Source organism: Aphis gossypii, chromosome 2 (genome assembly GCF_020184175.1).
Source record: "Aphis gossypii isolate Hap1 chromosome 2, ASM2018417v2, whole genome shotgun sequence".
In the NCBI taxonomy this organism is placed as follows: Eukaryota; Metazoa; Arthropoda; class Insecta; order Hemiptera; family Aphididae; genus Aphis; species Aphis gossypii.
Window position 1 is genome coordinate 5,385,854 of NC_065531.1, and position 17,745 is coordinate 5,403,598.

Consider the following 17,745-nt stretch of genomic DNA (forward strand, 5'->3'; position numbering starts at 1 on the left):
GTGATTGGATTAAACTGAAGCCGTGGAACGTCGAGAATTATTCACTTCTGTGTCCACGGATGTTCGCCCTCGACGCTAACGAACAAAATGAAGGTGTATATTACATTTTTTTATATAATGCATTTTTATTAGGTTAGCATGTAAATTTTAAATTAGGTGTTTCAAATGACAATATTGTTAAGAAAAACGTTTATGGGATACACAGCGAGATGAGACGACTCAGACTGGGCCTAATTAAAGAACGACGCAGGTTAGTGGACTTAACATACGTGTGTGTATGTATACTATCCAAAAGATTAAAATATCTTGTTTAGATTGAGCTTACCACATTGTGTAACCAAAATCCCAAGAAAATTACCTATTTTAGATAAAACCATGAATAATGGATTGTTCGTAAATACCAATATTGTGAGGTTTAATCGTTTCATTCCTGGTGGTATTTACAAAGTAAGAACCATTATAATTTTGTAGGTTCATAAACATTAAGTGTAACACTATCCATTTTTAAATAAAATATATTTCATATATAATAATATATTTTTATAGCAAAACTCTGGTATAAAATACATGTCATTGTTATCATTTTTAACAAAAAAAATATTACAAAGAAAAATAACTGTAATATTACAATTTTAATAAAAAATAAAGTGTTTAAAAGTAATAATTTGGATAAGTTTTGTGGACTTGTGGTTTTGATGTAATGGATATGTTTAAATTCGATTTTAATAGGATAACACTTTTAACAAAAAGTTATAAAACAAACAAAATGTGAATTAGCATCAAAAAGAGGCTTATACAAACATTTTTTTTGTAATTCAGTTTCGAATGCATAATTTAAGGATATTTCTTAAAAATATACAAAAGCCATTTTCGTTTGAATTATATAACATTATTTAAGCATGAATAACTTATTTAAGTTTTTGGTTAGCGGTAAAAGTTATAAAGTATCAATTTAAGGAGTAATTTTAATGAAAAAACTTGACTTAAATGGTATAAATAGAAAAAAGTTGCCTGTCTGTGAAACTTTAGTTTCAGAATTACCACTTAGGTACCAACTTACATTCAAATAATAAATGCGAAGTGTAGCAAGAGATCAACTTTTGATACAGTATCTACTTTAATAGTTTTTAACTAAATCAGCATTTTATTTCACTAAAATTATAAATTCTCCTTGATTTAACTTCTTAATATTTTTAAAATAAATTTGTAGAGTAATTTTATTTAAATATTAAGCTGTCATATCTTTAATATAACGACAGATTAATATTATTATGTGATACCTATAAATAACAATGAAATTATTAATGAATCAATATTAACTTTTAATGTAGAAAATATTAAAATATTTATTATGTACTTCAAATTTAAAGAACATTTTTCCATTAGACATTGGTTAATAAAAAATACTTTTTTCAGAAAACAGTTATTATTGGAAATTCTGGAAAAAGATTGATAACATTTAAATTATTAACAAACAATTTATCGGGGTTTGATTACGATTATAAGCCTGCATGTCCACTTGCTGCCGGTATGAACGCTAAGCTTACTATTACATTTAAATGTACGTCAATGGAAGATACATATGAACTGATAACAATAATAACAAATGAGAATAAAAAAATTAATATTCTCGTCGGCGCAGAAAACGAGTCACCAATACTGAACTGTAAGTATAATGAAAAAAACGTATTTTCTATGATGATAAGTATTTATTTCACCGTTCTCGGTTTTCTTATTTTGAAATTATAAAATAATTTTTCAAGTCATTATTATATATTAGTATGCCTCTAAAAAATCAGCATGAAACACACAAGCAATAAAAAAAGGTTTTTACTTAGGAACAAACAATAAAATTATAACTCAAAATCTGCAAGCGAATAGATACTGTTTAAAAGTTTCAAATATTTAAAAATCGAATGTTTTGTTTTTATTTTCTATTTTCTTAAATATTAAAATATACTTGCGATGTATAAAATAACAGTTTACGTAATTTACTAGTGAATATGATGATAAATATCCATTTTTTATTTATATGAGAAAATTTGTACTTTAATTAAGCGAATATAAATAGTTATCTATTTATTTATTTCAATAAATATTACTTAAATAGGTACTAAATGTCTTGAGCGAAAACATATTAAGTTACCTAAGATAAAAACGTGTCATGCTAGCCGTTTGGTGCGTTAAAGATAAGAATATAAGAGTTTATATAATAAATATATAAGTAAGTATCAAAACATGTTTTCGCCTAAAATATCTAGTGAAAACAATAAAGTAACTTTATAATAAATATGGAAACAGAAGCATCGTGAAGTACTAAAATATAACGAATATATAGCATTAACTCAAAACATTATATCTATTTATACATTTTTAATGATTATTATCATAAGTTTAGAAATGTTAATAACTAAAAAACTCTCATTCCAATTTTGAATTCGGTATAATATCAACATTTCAAAAATAGAAAATAAAATATCCACTAAATAGTTTACAATAACAAAGGGGAATCACATTTGAAAAACAGAATTTTGTATTACTGCAGCACAGTTCTCAAGTAAATATAAAAATCTGAAGAATTTAAAAATAATATAGGTTAGGTTTACTCAGTATATACTGTATATTATATTAAGTACCTATATTTAAAATTTCCTAACATCTGAAATTTTAATTTTAATAATAAATGAATTCAGTAAACATGGTGAATCGTTCTGTATACTTATAATATTTACAGGAAAATAACGTCATTTTCACTTTTCTAATCTTTTACCATAATATAATACGTTAAACGAGTTTTACGTAGGCATATCGAATCCATAACATGTCATGCTCTAAGTACTCAATAATATTGGCTGCATTCGGGGTAGCTACACGTTTTATACGGTTGGTACTATTATATCGTATTCAAGAAAATTCAACTCTTTTTCATTTTAAACCGTATTTAATTTCCCTCGACCCTTGCACGATAATATACGCGTGGCGCAGATACTAATTTAAAATCGTTCACCCACGCAATCGGTTAACTTCGTTTCGGGTGTACACATAGCGAGGTATACACTTTTAGCGCTATATGAACATTGAACACTGATCCCGCAAACACCATATTGCCGCAATGGGTGGTGTGAGTGATATGAAGACGGTGACCACGGGTCAAACAAACAGTTTTGAACACGATGCAGTCACACAGTGATCGCTGAGACGAGATTGTTATAAATGGTCGTCGATATATACCTACACAATTGTGAACACTATTGGACAGCAGCAACTACCACCTAACAACCCTTCACCTGTCATCCACCCACCGCCCGCCGACAACCATACTAACAAAGGCAGTTTGTCAATATATAGTTTCATTAGGTACACAAGCTATAAGTATTCGGAATAGTAATTTTGAACGGCTTTCTACATTAGTTATTAAAATAAGACCCATGGCGCTAAATACCTACGTGGCCACAAACAATGTGTTCACGTGCACTGTAAAGTGGAAATTCTAATTAAATCAAACCATATATTATATATTGTAATATTATTATTAAAATATTGGCTATTCAATAAACTTGTAAGAAATAGGACGTGTTTATGCAATATAAATAAAATATTATAGGTAGTACTATTCTATTTAGTATTTAGTGTGACTTTGTTTACTTGTAAGAGTATTGATGAACGTATGAAAATTATTAAAAATGATAGTATTCAAACATTTGTTTTTTGTTTTAGGTCAAATAAGATTAATTACATTTTATTTTATTTAACTCAAAACTATGCATTTATTATTATATTGTGCGTTGTACATACTTATTAAAAAATTTATGACCAAAAATAATACATAATATCCTCCTCAAAAACGACATATTTTAGTTATTATATTTTATTTTTTTAATTTAATATATTATTTAATAATATTATTCATTATATTAATAAAATGTAAACAAAATCAATATAAATTTTGAATTCAAATTAGTGCATTCCTATGTGTAAAAATAGAGCACGCTCAAGAGGATTTATAAATTTTCAAAAACTTAATTCAGGCTTTTTGAGTTTTATCCAAACCATTTTGAATATTGCGAGGTTTGATTAGACATTTATTTATTATCATTGAATATCATTCAACTATACTATATTAGTTTTTTTTAACTATATATAATATGTATATTATAGTATATAAATGTTGTTTTTTTTTAAAAAATGCCTATAAACAAAATTATTATAATCTTATTTAAAACTCTACACTATCATAACAAATGTATCTACTTATATTTAAACTACTTAAATTTTATGTGTTTCTAGATATTCTAGAATGTTATGATGACATGAAAACTACTGACTGTAAAAAATTAGCTCTTCGAAAACCATCAAGTGTCTGCTTGTTTGAGTGCAATGCTTGTTTGGTGGGTGCTCGTAAGACAATGATCGTCAAGATAAAAAATACTGGACGATCATCAAAATTTATTTTAGTTCCTGAAAACGTATGGTACACAAAACCAGCAGAAGTGAGTTCACGTATTTCACGTATTTTGTAATATTTAATCCAAATACGAAAAGGTCAAACGCCTTACAAGTTTGAAAGTCGAATTTAACGATTATACTGCGAATAAACATTAGACAAACATTACACATAATATTTAAAGTCCAAACAAAATTAAGTTATTTTATACAATAATTTTATATCATTTTATGAATTAAATATTAAAATTTAAGTATTATTACATAAATATTTCATAAATATTATTATACAAATAAGTGTAAGTAGGTGTCGAATTGTATCGAAAATTGATATTTGATACATAAATACACTGTTTATAGCAGTTACTGCTGCAATACTATCTTTAAAATAAAAACGTTTATTATACTAAAAAAAATCGTTTTTTTGTTTCACATTAAAAAGGTTTTATATTACATTCAGTATTGAAATTACATTATATAGTATAAAAATTTAAATAGTTTAATGTTACACGATAAGCTGCAAGAGTAATGGGTATATAAGCAAAGAAATCCAATGAAACAAGTAAAACTATTTATCAAACTACTCGTTCTATTTAAATACTGAATAATTAATGTGTTAGTAAATACATTTGACGCATAGTCAAATATATACACACTTAGCCGAATATCGTCTTTGCTTTTACGAAGTTCAGCAGTGATGTATACAAAATTATTCACTCAGCTAATGGGATTTATTTATCCACCAAATTTAAATGAGCAACATTATAAAGTCATACTGTATAAAAAATATATATATATAAGCAATTTAAATCACTCAATTAACTTGAGTTTATAAAGTAACGTAGCTACATAAATTTAATTCACAATATACATATATAAATTAAACATTAAATGGCTGATATGGATCAATATTATTTTAAATAAATCACACTCAAAACTGTAATAGGAAGTTACATGATTACGATAATAAATTGATGTACCGTCACAACATTTAATGGATTGGATTTTTAACTACGTGTGTATAATAATATAAATAAAAGGGTCGCTAACAATAAGAGCTCAAGAGCAGAAAAAGGTATATGTTGAATATAACATAATTATTATTATAAATGTATTTAGCCTTCAGTGTAATTTTTTTGACCAAAGTAATATATTATATATATATATATTTATATATTTTCTATTTATCTAATCTTATAATGAAATATTTAAGTAACATAAAAATAGATTTAATGTAAATGTAAATTATTTTATTTTTGTCATTCAGTATTATTGAATGAAGCAGTGCATTTTATAAATTAACAAATATCTATATATTATGTATATAAATGTATGTTTTAGGATGTTGATTGGAATGAAACACTAAATTTAGGTGCATTTACAATTACACCGTCAATATTTGAGATTGACTTTGAACAGACAAGAGAATTAACTGTTGTATTTGAGCCACATTTACCATCATTTTACGTATGTTTCTTTTAATTTTAAAGTTTACATTTTCAAAATACGACAGAATATTTAATGATCTAAATTATAATGACACTAATGACATTAATAAGTGTACCTACATATATACTACATTAAATACTACTAAAATTTCCAATAAATATAAACAGACAACTAAGAGAAAACTGTGATCGATATTTTACAAAATATCTATCTACATTATACGTAATTTAATAATAATTGCAGCCAGGGGACAGCGCTCTACTAAATTTTGATTTATATTATCGAAAGTATTATTTGTCAATGAAATTCTGTTCATTTCAAAGAATCTAATCTATGAGTATTTTATATTCATTCCTTTTTTTTCATAAGCAGTAAGCCGATTAACCTTAAACCTTTTTAAAATGAGCAGAAAGATAAACAAGATATTTTCGTTAAAATAAAAATAAATTACTAAGTTTGAATTCCGGCAGACGTATAGCTCTAAAATATCCAACACTGCAGCTGTAGGCTATTGTATGTTTGTTTTTGAATATTCAAATATAAATTCTCATTAAAATATATTATTAAGATATTTCATACGTTGAAAAAATGTTATAAAATCGTATTTAAAAATACTAACAACAATTCATAGTTCTATCAATAAAAGATTTTAGTCGAAATTATGAAAAAGTAAACTTACAAGTATAAATTTAAAATAAAAAACGTTTAAGTGCTTGTTAATGAACTTAGAAGTTAAAATTAATATATTCTCATTTGGATACAATTAATCACTATTTTCACTTCATAAACCAGGCTAAAAGAAAAGGATATATAAAAAAATAATAATGTTTATCATTAGAATTTTAAGTATGGTGTTCATATAAAAAATACATCAAAATTAAATTGCATTCGCTAACAGTTTATAAAATATCGTTTGTTTAAAATTATGTATTTTTTACAATGCTTAAATCAATTTTGTAGTAAATTTTTGTGACCTGAAAAGAGTTAAGATTTGTCTTAGTAATTATTTAATTAAGCTCGATAAACACACAAATATTAATTGAAATTAACAAATGAAATGTTTTACAAAATAGCTACAATAAAAATAAAAATTTGATGGATCTAAGAATCACTAAAAACACCTTAAATTGTTTAAACACTAATAATTTATTTTCATAATGTTAAACGTTTCCATAGATAACTCAGTTATTCTTAATTAATTTTTTAGAGTCATAAATCTTAAGTTTATTAGCTAATTCAATGTAACAACTGAAACATTGCACAGTGTGTTTCCTTTGAGATCAACAAGCATACAATTTATGTTCAAATCACATAATATTTTACAATTATTATTCGATTATCAATTCAAAAATTAAATTTTATTGTAGGTATATATTTGTCAAATTATATCATATTCTTATATTTTTTTTTTTATAAATACTGATCATCTAATAAGTATTTGGTTTTATAGCCAACCATTATTTCAAACTATTAATACTTTGAATCTAGTAATACGTTCTCAAAAAATTTACGAAAAATAATAATAATCATAAGTTATTATTCGTTTTTCAATAACTAAAATTGTATTGGTCTCCTTAGACTTTCTGCTTATGGGATTCGAAAACACATTGACTTAGATGTTTTACCCCAAAAGTTACGGTTAGAAACTTGTTATTATTATTACTATTATTGTTATAACTATTATTATTACTTCTTCTCCTACTAGTCTTATACTATCATTCGTCCCTTATTTCATTTCTATTCAGATAAATGCCGTATATTGTACGTGTCTATTTTATGAAACATATCCTCATTACATTACAAATACACACATTGTTTCGATAGTCTTACGTGTAAAAGCTATTTACATTTGGCGCATGTTCAAAAGCCATTGAGATGTTTCTATCTACTTTGACTTTGTTTACACGTCGAGTACTTACATAATAATAATAGTAATATTCACGAGCTTCCCGGCTGTTCCGTTACATAACTTTTCCAAAATGATCTTTCATCTCGAACCTCAATTCTAGACTGTTGTTGCATATGAATAATAAAAATAAAAGTTTTCCAGTCAAGATTAATCCCAGTATTCCTTCTATTTATCTTTGCATACGGCGTTTTACGGCCGCCTGCACAACAATGAAGATTTTACTCGGTATATGTGTTCCCAGGTGTGACAGGAAATTATATCAAACTTTATGATGTCAAATTTTTGTAATACTTTGATATAGTCTATATTAAAGTCGGTATTTCCGCCCTTTATACTGCACCAGTCGTCGAGTCTCGGTGTGAACCCAGCCATTTTAAAGACAAAGCTCCACACATACACGTTTAGACAAAGGGAGACAAATACTGCGCTAAGTAATAAACGTTTACCTCTCACACCCACCTAGAGTCGTACGGAAACGTTTTGTCATTGCACTCAAGTTCGGAGACATAACTAGTCCGCGTGAATCCGTAATAATAAATAAATATATACATAATAATTTACGTATCTATACAAAATATAATAATAGTCATGCCAATGGTCGGGAGGGATGTCACGTGCACCACAACGCGGCGTGCCAATTGTCCCGGTCGGAGACGACGCGCACTGCCTTGTGATAAAACGCCCCCGCCCACAATACCAAAAATCGATAACCGACCGACGTTGTTTTTGGGTTCGCAGTGTACCAGATTTATAATCGTGTCGGACAATTCGTGCGCGCAAGATGTGAACGTGTTTGGCGATGGTCAGATGTTTGGCGCTCGGAGCGTTCAACTGACGGTAAGAAGCCGGCACGGGATGATAGGGTAGGGGGAAGGGATGGTAAAACAAAACCACTATAAAGCTACCATACCGCCTAACGGTGTGTGAGTATGTGTGTATGTGTTCTTATATATATATATACACATTTTTACCTTTGTATGACCTGCCGTAGGGACCTGGTTTGCTGTGCATTCGGGCGGAGGCAGGAAGTTACGTGCTCGACATGGGAAAAATTGGCGAGGTCGTCCGTTACGTGTACGCGAAAAACACGAGGTACAGCCAAACGCGATTACGGATAACCCCACGTGACCGGCACGACGACGGTCGTAGGAAAACGTGTGTGTGTGTGTGTGTGTGTGTGTGTGTGTGTGTTTGTATTTGGATATTTCAGTTATTATGCGATACAATAATTAAACAATTCTCTGGGAGGACCAATTCTCGTTCATTTACGAATGGAGAAGGGCGTGACGTTAGGAACCAGAATATGGGTACGGGTGGGCGCGTTGGTGTGTGTTTGACGTGAGACGATGGATGGGACGCACGTGATAAAGTTAAAACTGCGCCCAGGGTGTACAGGTATAATGTACACACAGTATACCACACGAGTATTGGAATGAGCTGCAGGCGGACCGCAGTAACTTTGAAAGCTAATAGTAATCCGAAAACAACTTTATATTAATAGTAATGATAACGGGACATTGTACCCGTACGATTTGAAAACCCAAATGATATGTAGGTGTACGCTCATAATATTAAATTGTTATAATATCGCACAGCGAAAAATTGTGCTGTTCAAAAACGTGGTTTTGATCAGTTCGACCCGAGTACACGATTTCTGTTTGCAAACATAAAACACATAAGTGACATTTATGACGTCAGATACCTATTTGTATAATGTACCCCGTGCATTTAGTTTCTAATAAAACATCAATTTTTTTCATTCGTCTCATATTACGTTCTGAAATTTTACCAATGTTATAGCGATGTGACAAGAACATTTAATATGATAATTTTGATTCAATGCTCACCAGCCAATACTCGAGATTTAATGATATAAACGCACATCACTCTACTTATGAATAGAATTGTATCATTTTTGTAAATATGGATATTAGGCGTACTGTATAAAACGCAAATATTTCAACTCTACTCTGAATTGTTAATATTTGTTTTCACTTTGAAAGCTGAGCACATACAAGCTAAAATCAAGAATACTATCTTGTGCTTAACAAATATCGGCATCGATTTTGAGCAACTTACAAAGTATACTTATGGTTATGATTTAAGACGAGAACCAATTAAATTGTATGGCCTGTAGATGAATTGTACCTAGTAGACATCGAAACAATGTTCTGTTTATGACATGATGAAAAAAAAAACGGCCATGATATATATTTTTAAAGAAGAAACTGAATCGATAAAATATAAATAAATTGTCATAATAACATGAATTTTCTGTAATTTTTTCAAATACTGTCATAACATTATCAATTTCCATACTTTATAATTGAGGAACCGAATATTTAAAAATATGCATTACTTTCATTGAACACAATTCGTCCAACACACATAGTTTAAAAACGAAATGTTGACACCTACTATATTCATCAGTCATTGGCATTTTAATAATCAAATACGAACACGGCATTATATTAATATAGGTAGAAACTAGAAAGTATTGTTAACTCTAAATTTGAAGATATTTACGAAATAAGTCTTTATATAATGATTAAGCTCCAATGAATTTTAATTTACGGTAAATCGTGAGAAGTTTATGAAAACCAAATTTGTTTTATACAGTAATAGGTATTATTAAAATAAAATACATTTAAAAATGTATTATTTATTACTATACTTACTACGTCAATGATTACCGTTGAATTATTTAATATTTTCATTTTAACCATGAATTACGAATTCTATAATAAATTTATTATAGAGAACAAGTACAATAATGAATACATTTATTACAAGTCATTAACACTAAAACTAATAGTCTAAGAGTTTTTATCTTTTAATGATTTCTTGCATTGGTTCAAATTATATATTGTACATGGACTGGCTTTATCGTAAATATCTCGTTTTTCTTTTTAATCACGTCATTTTTCGAATGTCGGGTTAGAATGTAAAAAAAAAATTGTAAACTATATTATTAAAAAATGAATTATGAAGTTTTACAACACTTAAATACATGCGGGTGGGAGAAAAATGTGCGATATATATAAAACGTATCAATTATTAGCTTGTTCGATATAAAATACCATAAATCTCTTTTTTTTATTTTTTTTTTTTATTTTTTGTTGTTCTTTTTTTCTTATTTTTTTGTCCTCTCAAATAGTCGTATCAAATATCCGTATCGCTGGATCATTAATCATGCAATCGACAATATAGGTTCAAAAAACGCCAAAGTAAATTTCAACATTCATCCGTCAACTGGGTTATTAGACAAGTTCTCGAAAACGATGTTTCGAGTAGAATGCGGCGTCTCCAACGAGATAGTCAATGAACAACTTACGGGCAAGTATAGTGTAACTGCTACGTAAGTATTACGTGTTTTTTATATTATTTTTTTATCATAAAATATATTCATATAATAAAAATGGTAACTTAAAACGAAATTAAGCAATTAATATCGTTGAAAAACATACGTATTAAACCGTGAAAAGAGTACACTTATAACAAAATATTGACTATTCATATTTACTACATCAAAGATGTTATTAAATACGTCAAGATTTATATTCAACCAATATAATATTATAAATATAGATTTTAGGTGTTACCAAAATTATTAATATTGTACTTAAGTTATAGATACATACATTTTCCAAACAAAACAAAATAGTTGTTATTATTATAATTATTTACTGTTGTATTATCTTGAACAACACTGCGTTTGGAAAAAAATTATTAAATTTTCAAATTAAAATTAGGTCAATGAATTTTATTTTTTTTTTCGAGTGTAATAAGTAATAAATTGAACAAACGTGTACTATAATCAGTTAAATTGTTTAGTCAAAAAAACATTTTAGCAATTAAAACCATTAAACGCTATTTACATTTACATTTTATTGATCAGACACATAAATTTATTAAAATAGATTAAAAAAAATCCACACTAATAAAAACAACGTATACGTATACAAGGCACGTATACAGAATGAGATGGAGGTTGTTCCCCCATGGAATTTTTTTCTGCTTACGTGCCTGACCTATTTATAATTTTGTAAAATGTTTTAGTGTTTTTATATGTCTCACAATAATATTAATAACATCTTTGCTGGATGAAACTAATTATGTACTAAGATATTATTCTGATATAAGAGAAAAGGAAAGTATACATAAATGTTATTTATTTTTATATTATTTCATACATGAATATTTATTTATATACATGTTTTTAACTTTATTTTAAAATAAATAATTTACATATTTAATATTTTACAATCAAGCATGAGTTCGGACATTTAAATATATAATATATACATTTTTTTGACAAGAGACACGTGAAAAAAGAAGCTACTCAATGGCGACACTTAACATTTTATTTATATGATTTTAACTTTCTATAATTATTTTAAATTGTTTTTTTCTTGGAAATTTAAACTAATAAATTAATTTGGATAGTTATAAATATTATGATAACATAACGACTGTAACAATATTACTGTCGTAAAGAACATAATATATTAATGTTCATATCCAACTACAATTGAGTTGAAAATATTTTGTCTAAATCAATGGATACTAATAGGTATGGAATAGTGGAGAGGACTAACAATCGTATGAAGAAAGTAGACAAAAAATAATATTAGATTGGGTAAAGATCAGTTTGTCCATCAATCAGTAATACTAAACGACATAATTTTATCAAAAGTAAATATGAGTAGGTGTAATATCCCAACTATTCAAATAATAATTCAAATCACATGTCATTATAAATGATACATTTTAATATCTTCTATATTTTATTAATACTTATTTCATAGCTAAAAGTTTTTAGAACATTGTTTTTTTTCTAATGAATTTTGAAAAAATCTATCTTATTATTCCAAATATTATAGATTTACTAGAAGTTATTGAATAGTACTCATTGAAATAATTTGAGTTTTTTATTTCTTGTAACTCTTTGAATTAGATTTTCTGATTAAATAGAAACCAAAATATAGTTTTAAATATTTTATAAGATAAGTATAACATAAAATGGGTACCTATACTAATTGTGTCATTTGATTGAATGTCAGAATAGATTTATAAGACATACTAGTATATAAAGACGTTTTAATACGAAATATTATAATTGAATATGTCATCCATGGGATTCGTAGGGTTCTTTATAATGAAAAAACAGGATTATGGCGAATGTCATAGTTGCTTAATTTAAAATAAAAATAGTTTGAAATTAGAACGTTTAAATGGGAACTCTAGATTGTATTTTTATGCTAATTTTGGGTTTGGTACATTAATTTTGATGTGTACCATAAATAAAGGTAACGCGTAATTTACACTATACCCCAGTTTTATTAAAAGTTATCATAAAACTTTTATAAATCTCCCTAAAACTAAGTTATGAATGCATATTTTTTTCTAAACAAGTAAGAACGATATCAAAAAATATCGCGTAAAAATAGCAGTTAATGAATATCTGAAATAAATACTGAATATACTGAGTATACTAGAGTTAAATAGAAACAAAAATTTGATCTCAAATTAGTTAAACAACGAAAACATAAACCCTGATCAAGTATTCCGATTTATCAAGTATATTTTTAAAAACATAATTTGTTTATTGTTCTGAAATATAAATTATTAAATTATAAATATGTATAATCGAATATTTAAAGGTTAATATTATCTCTGAAGAATTAATTATAAAAATGTTTATCTTTCATTTCAAATTATTATTATTAATCTTTTAATGATACTATATTTTATTGTTTTTTGTTCGCTCTATAATTTTTTTAAGTATTTATTAAAGTTGATTTAGAATATTAATATTATAGTAAAAAGTATTTTATTGTAAATTTTACTTTTACTAAGTAAGTAAAAATTACAAAATTATTTTAACATACTAGAAAATTCATTTTTGTTTTTGCGTGGCCTCGACTTGTTTATTGAATAAATACAATAATTATTTATTATTTTAGGTAGGTATTCTTACAAATTTCAAGATACCCGACTAAATAAAAATTTTGAGCAAATAATTCAACATTCTGGTATCTTTTTCTATAATAAGCGCTACATATTATACTGTAGTCTAAAATGTAGTCCGTAATTACATTTACAAATAACTAATTAGTAAATAGTATAGGAAACAGTGTTAAATTATATTTAACACAATATAATGTATTGCTAACATACTTAATACACAATGTATAATAATGTTTTTAATTCAAGGTTTAAATAGTTAAAAATAATTAAATTTAATACATTATTTAGTTTATAAGGGTTATAGAGTACCTACTAATAAATTTATTTATGCAGACGACATATTATACTCGTTTTATAGCTAGTGAAAATATAGGTTAGTGACTCGAATTATAATTGCCGTAATTTTCGTTAAATTACTCTACTTTTGTTTATATAAATTGAATTAACATAATTAATACTATTATTATTGTTTACTATTAATAAAGTTTTTAAATATGTAATTAGACAAATCAATATGTAGTCATTATATTCGATAGTTTCATTTAACTCAATTCCTATATATAAATTCTATATTAAGTTAGAAATAAAGAAAAATTAAAGTGTGCTATGATCAACAATCGTTGTTGATAAAATATATTGACATAACCTTATTTAATTTGATAAACTACAAACAAATACTAAGAACAATTACACAAATGTCACTACTCTACATTAAGTTAAGAATTAGACTAATAATTTGTTTCCAAAAATATAAAATATTAGAACTAAAAACCGGTAGAGGATTATCTATAAATAAATAAATAAATAAATAATAAAATGTTAATAACATCAAAACTTGTTTAACGTTTATTTATCTTTATTTCTTACAAGTTTGTTAGACTTTATACAGTTACGTTTTATGAGCTCTGTTATTACAAAATTATTAGTTTAAAAATATTATGGATCAATATTTTGTTAACACTACATTATTTATTTATACAAAAATATTTTATATCTACTCACTAAACCAGAGTCTAATTTGATTTAAATATAAGTTTATATCTACTTATTTGTTTATTTGTTTATTTTTTTTTTTTTATATATACAAAAATAAAAAGCATGATGATTGATGATATCCCCAAAGAAAGTATCGGTGATCAAAATATATATTTCGAAGAACAAGAGGACAACCCAGAGGTAAAATATCTAAGTATAATTAATTAAATATTAATTAATTATCCATGATTAATAAGAGTTCAATCACATTTTATAATCACCTTGTGAATTGGTGATATAAATATAAGTATATTACAATATACAGAGTATAATATATAATGACATCATAATACGGTAGAGTGAAGAAAAAAAACCATTATTTAATCTTATAATATTTGAAAGCAGTCAATAATAAACTCACGATGATTAAACTGCAAAAAATTTTTGGATAAGAATGATAGGACTGTATAAAAAATATTGTGTACCACTTACTTTTTCTAGGGTATTTATTAGAATCAAATTTAAGTAAACTAATATTTGTTGTGTTACAAACGCAATAACTTGCTTTATGTTTGATAATTTTTTCCTCACATTTTTACTTAACAATGCACATATCTAAACGAAAGGGGATTGACGATTGTATTTTAAAAATAAAACTAATCAACTTAAATTAAATTCGTTCTGAGCCATAGAAGGGTATAACCACGAGAAACTGCAGGTAATGAATGTATATTATTATGTAGATCGTAGTATGTAATTACTATATATTGTAGTATACATACTCATACTAAAATTACTGTATGTGAGTTTAATATTAGATAGGTTTCCTAACCGTTTTATCATTTCTCCGACAACTTGGACATGGTCATTTCAGCAACTTTGAACATAACATTACTCGATAAAATATAACACGGCAGTAAACCCGTACATAATGTATATTATAATGTCTCTAAGCTACGGAACTACGTGTAGTTAAATTTATGGCAATTGTTTTCTTGCAGAATGAGGACAATTTTATGAGATGACCGTCTGTATCAAACATCATTAATAACAATAACTTTAACGTGCAGATAATTAGAGACTGTTATTTTATTTCAAACGTTTTTTAATTAAAACGTATTATAATACGTTTTAATGACAATATGTCGAATAAAATATATTATAATACATATACGTTTTTTACATTTTTAAGACAATTTAGTTTTACAATGTGTATACTTAAGATAAACGAATGGTTCAGATCAATCAAGTATTAATTATAACCAAAATGAAAATGTATTTTTATAAATGTATAGGTAAACAAACATAATTATTAAGCACAAATAAAAATAACTAAGATAGTTTTTAAAATATTTTTACTTCAATTTCCCATAAAATATTATCAAAAGTCAATCATCATTTTAACACTTTTTTTTCTATTTTTATCCAGGTGAACCTTATAAATACATAAAATATTTAACATTTAGCACCTTAAATTTTGAGTTGATTCTTAATAAAAATTGTAGTATATCACAGTTTAGTATTAGTTTTCTAGTCGTTATTTGACTTGAATAAAAATGATTTAATCGAAAAAATTCTAAACATTTACAATCAGTTTTGAAATAATGAATGAAAAATAAACGTATTTATTTAGTCTTTCAAAACAACTAACGTTTTCAAATGACTGTACAATCTGGTTTATAGTTGCTGTCGATAGAAATGGCTCAAATTGAAGTAATATCTCATTATAGCGGGAAAGAACGAATATCATTATATACGGATCGCATAATTGTAGATTTAAATTGGCACCAACTAAGGTAAACAAAAACGGAAATAATATTATATACCCATTTGTTATACAACCTTTTTTTTAAGATTTTGAGCGGAGCGAGGAATGTATTGGTTTTACAATGTTGTTTATTTCTTTTTTATTCTGTTAACACTTTTTCTCCCCTTAAACTTGCTCAAAAGTACAAGTGTAGCATATTTTCTGAAAGGTAATGTTATTGAGCTGGTACTTAAAAAAGTCATTTTTTGATTTTCGAAATGATACTCGAAATAAAAACGATTGAAGGAGAAAAAATTTACCACTTCACAATTATATAATATAAAATAATTACGGCTTTGTTTATCACCATAGAAATGAATAAAATCAAATAAAAAAGATCCCCTCATCCGCTCAGAATTGTTTTTTATCGAATGCAATCATATTGCATTCAAATCGAATACCTACAGTAAAATTACACTATCCTGTCCGAGGACCAAAGGGACGATGGACAAACATCCACTACCGAAATGCGCTGATGACCTACCTTTTTATTAATAAACTTATAACGTGTTTCGTGTAGTACTGATTTGTGCATAAAAGAATCAGTAAACTTTTTCAACAACGGGTCATATCCCGTGCACGTTTCGTGGATTCCTAGCACCGATAACGCTCACGCATCCATAGAGGTAGAACCCAAGTCCTTTGAAGTTACAGATCGGGCCAAAATCAGTGTGCATGTCGAACCCTTATGTCCTGGTCCATTTCGGGAGATGTTAAGGTTCGTGACCAAAAACCGGGACTGCGACACAGGCGAAACAATTATTTACGTACGCGGGACGGTCGAACAGATTCCTAACGTGCGTGTTCGGCCAGCAATAGCACCGCTCGACAACATCTGCGCCGGTACACTTGAGTCATACAACGTCGAATTTAATGTAATATCCCACGGCCCATTTTCTGTGGAAAGGTATCTATACGAATTCGACACAATCGGTACACTAAGTTTGCGCGGTGACGTAAAATCATTTGGCCCGTACGGAAACGAAAATATGATGTATTCTACGTTAAACTTTAAAACGCCAATTGAAACCGAAGTAAGTAAATAGTTCAGGAAAAAATCTCGATCAAAGAACGAGTTAAACGAATCTGGTAGGAAATAAAATGCAGCTAATACGAAATTTAACTCTTTCTAACATAATTTTCTTTAACAATCAAAAGAAAAAAAAAAGTATATGACGTGAACAATGTATTC

At 27.0% G+C, this 17,745-nt stretch overlaps 3 protein-coding genes across 3 annotated transcripts in view; 2 read left to right on the plus strand and 1 right to left on the minus strand.

Moving 5' to 3' along the window:
- On the plus strand, positions 1–11,070 carry LOC126550550 (uncharacterized; the record flags this gene model as incomplete). Its single annotated transcript, XM_050202370.1, has 9 exons — positions 1–93; positions 157–250; positions 315–447; positions 1,417–1,666; positions 4,288–4,490; positions 5,785–5,910; positions 8,540–8,638; positions 8,793–8,893; positions 10,959–11,070. Coding segments are annotated over exons 1-9 (1,152 nt in total), but the record flags the coding sequence as incomplete, so codon positions are not given.
- LOC114129789 (TWiK family of potassium channels protein 7-like) overlaps positions 1–17,745 on the minus strand; it is a 101,430-nt gene that overhangs the window by 50,360 nt on the left and 33,325 nt on the right. The gene's annotated exons all lie outside the window — the stretch shown is intronic.
- Positions 11,067–17,745, plus strand: part of LOC114129790 (uncharacterized) — a 22,981-nt gene continuing 16,302 nt past the window's right edge. The window contains exons 1-4 of the mRNA XM_027994628.2: positions 11,067–11,159; positions 14,869–14,947; positions 16,430–16,542; positions 17,074–17,587. Of these exons, the coding sequence (XP_027850429.2) occupies positions 11,083–11,159; positions 14,869–14,947; positions 16,430–16,542; positions 17,074–17,587 (783 nt within the window). The 5' untranslated portion in view covers positions 11,067–11,082. The remainder of the gene's footprint in view (positions 11,160–14,868; positions 14,948–16,429; positions 16,543–17,073; positions 17,588–17,745) is intronic.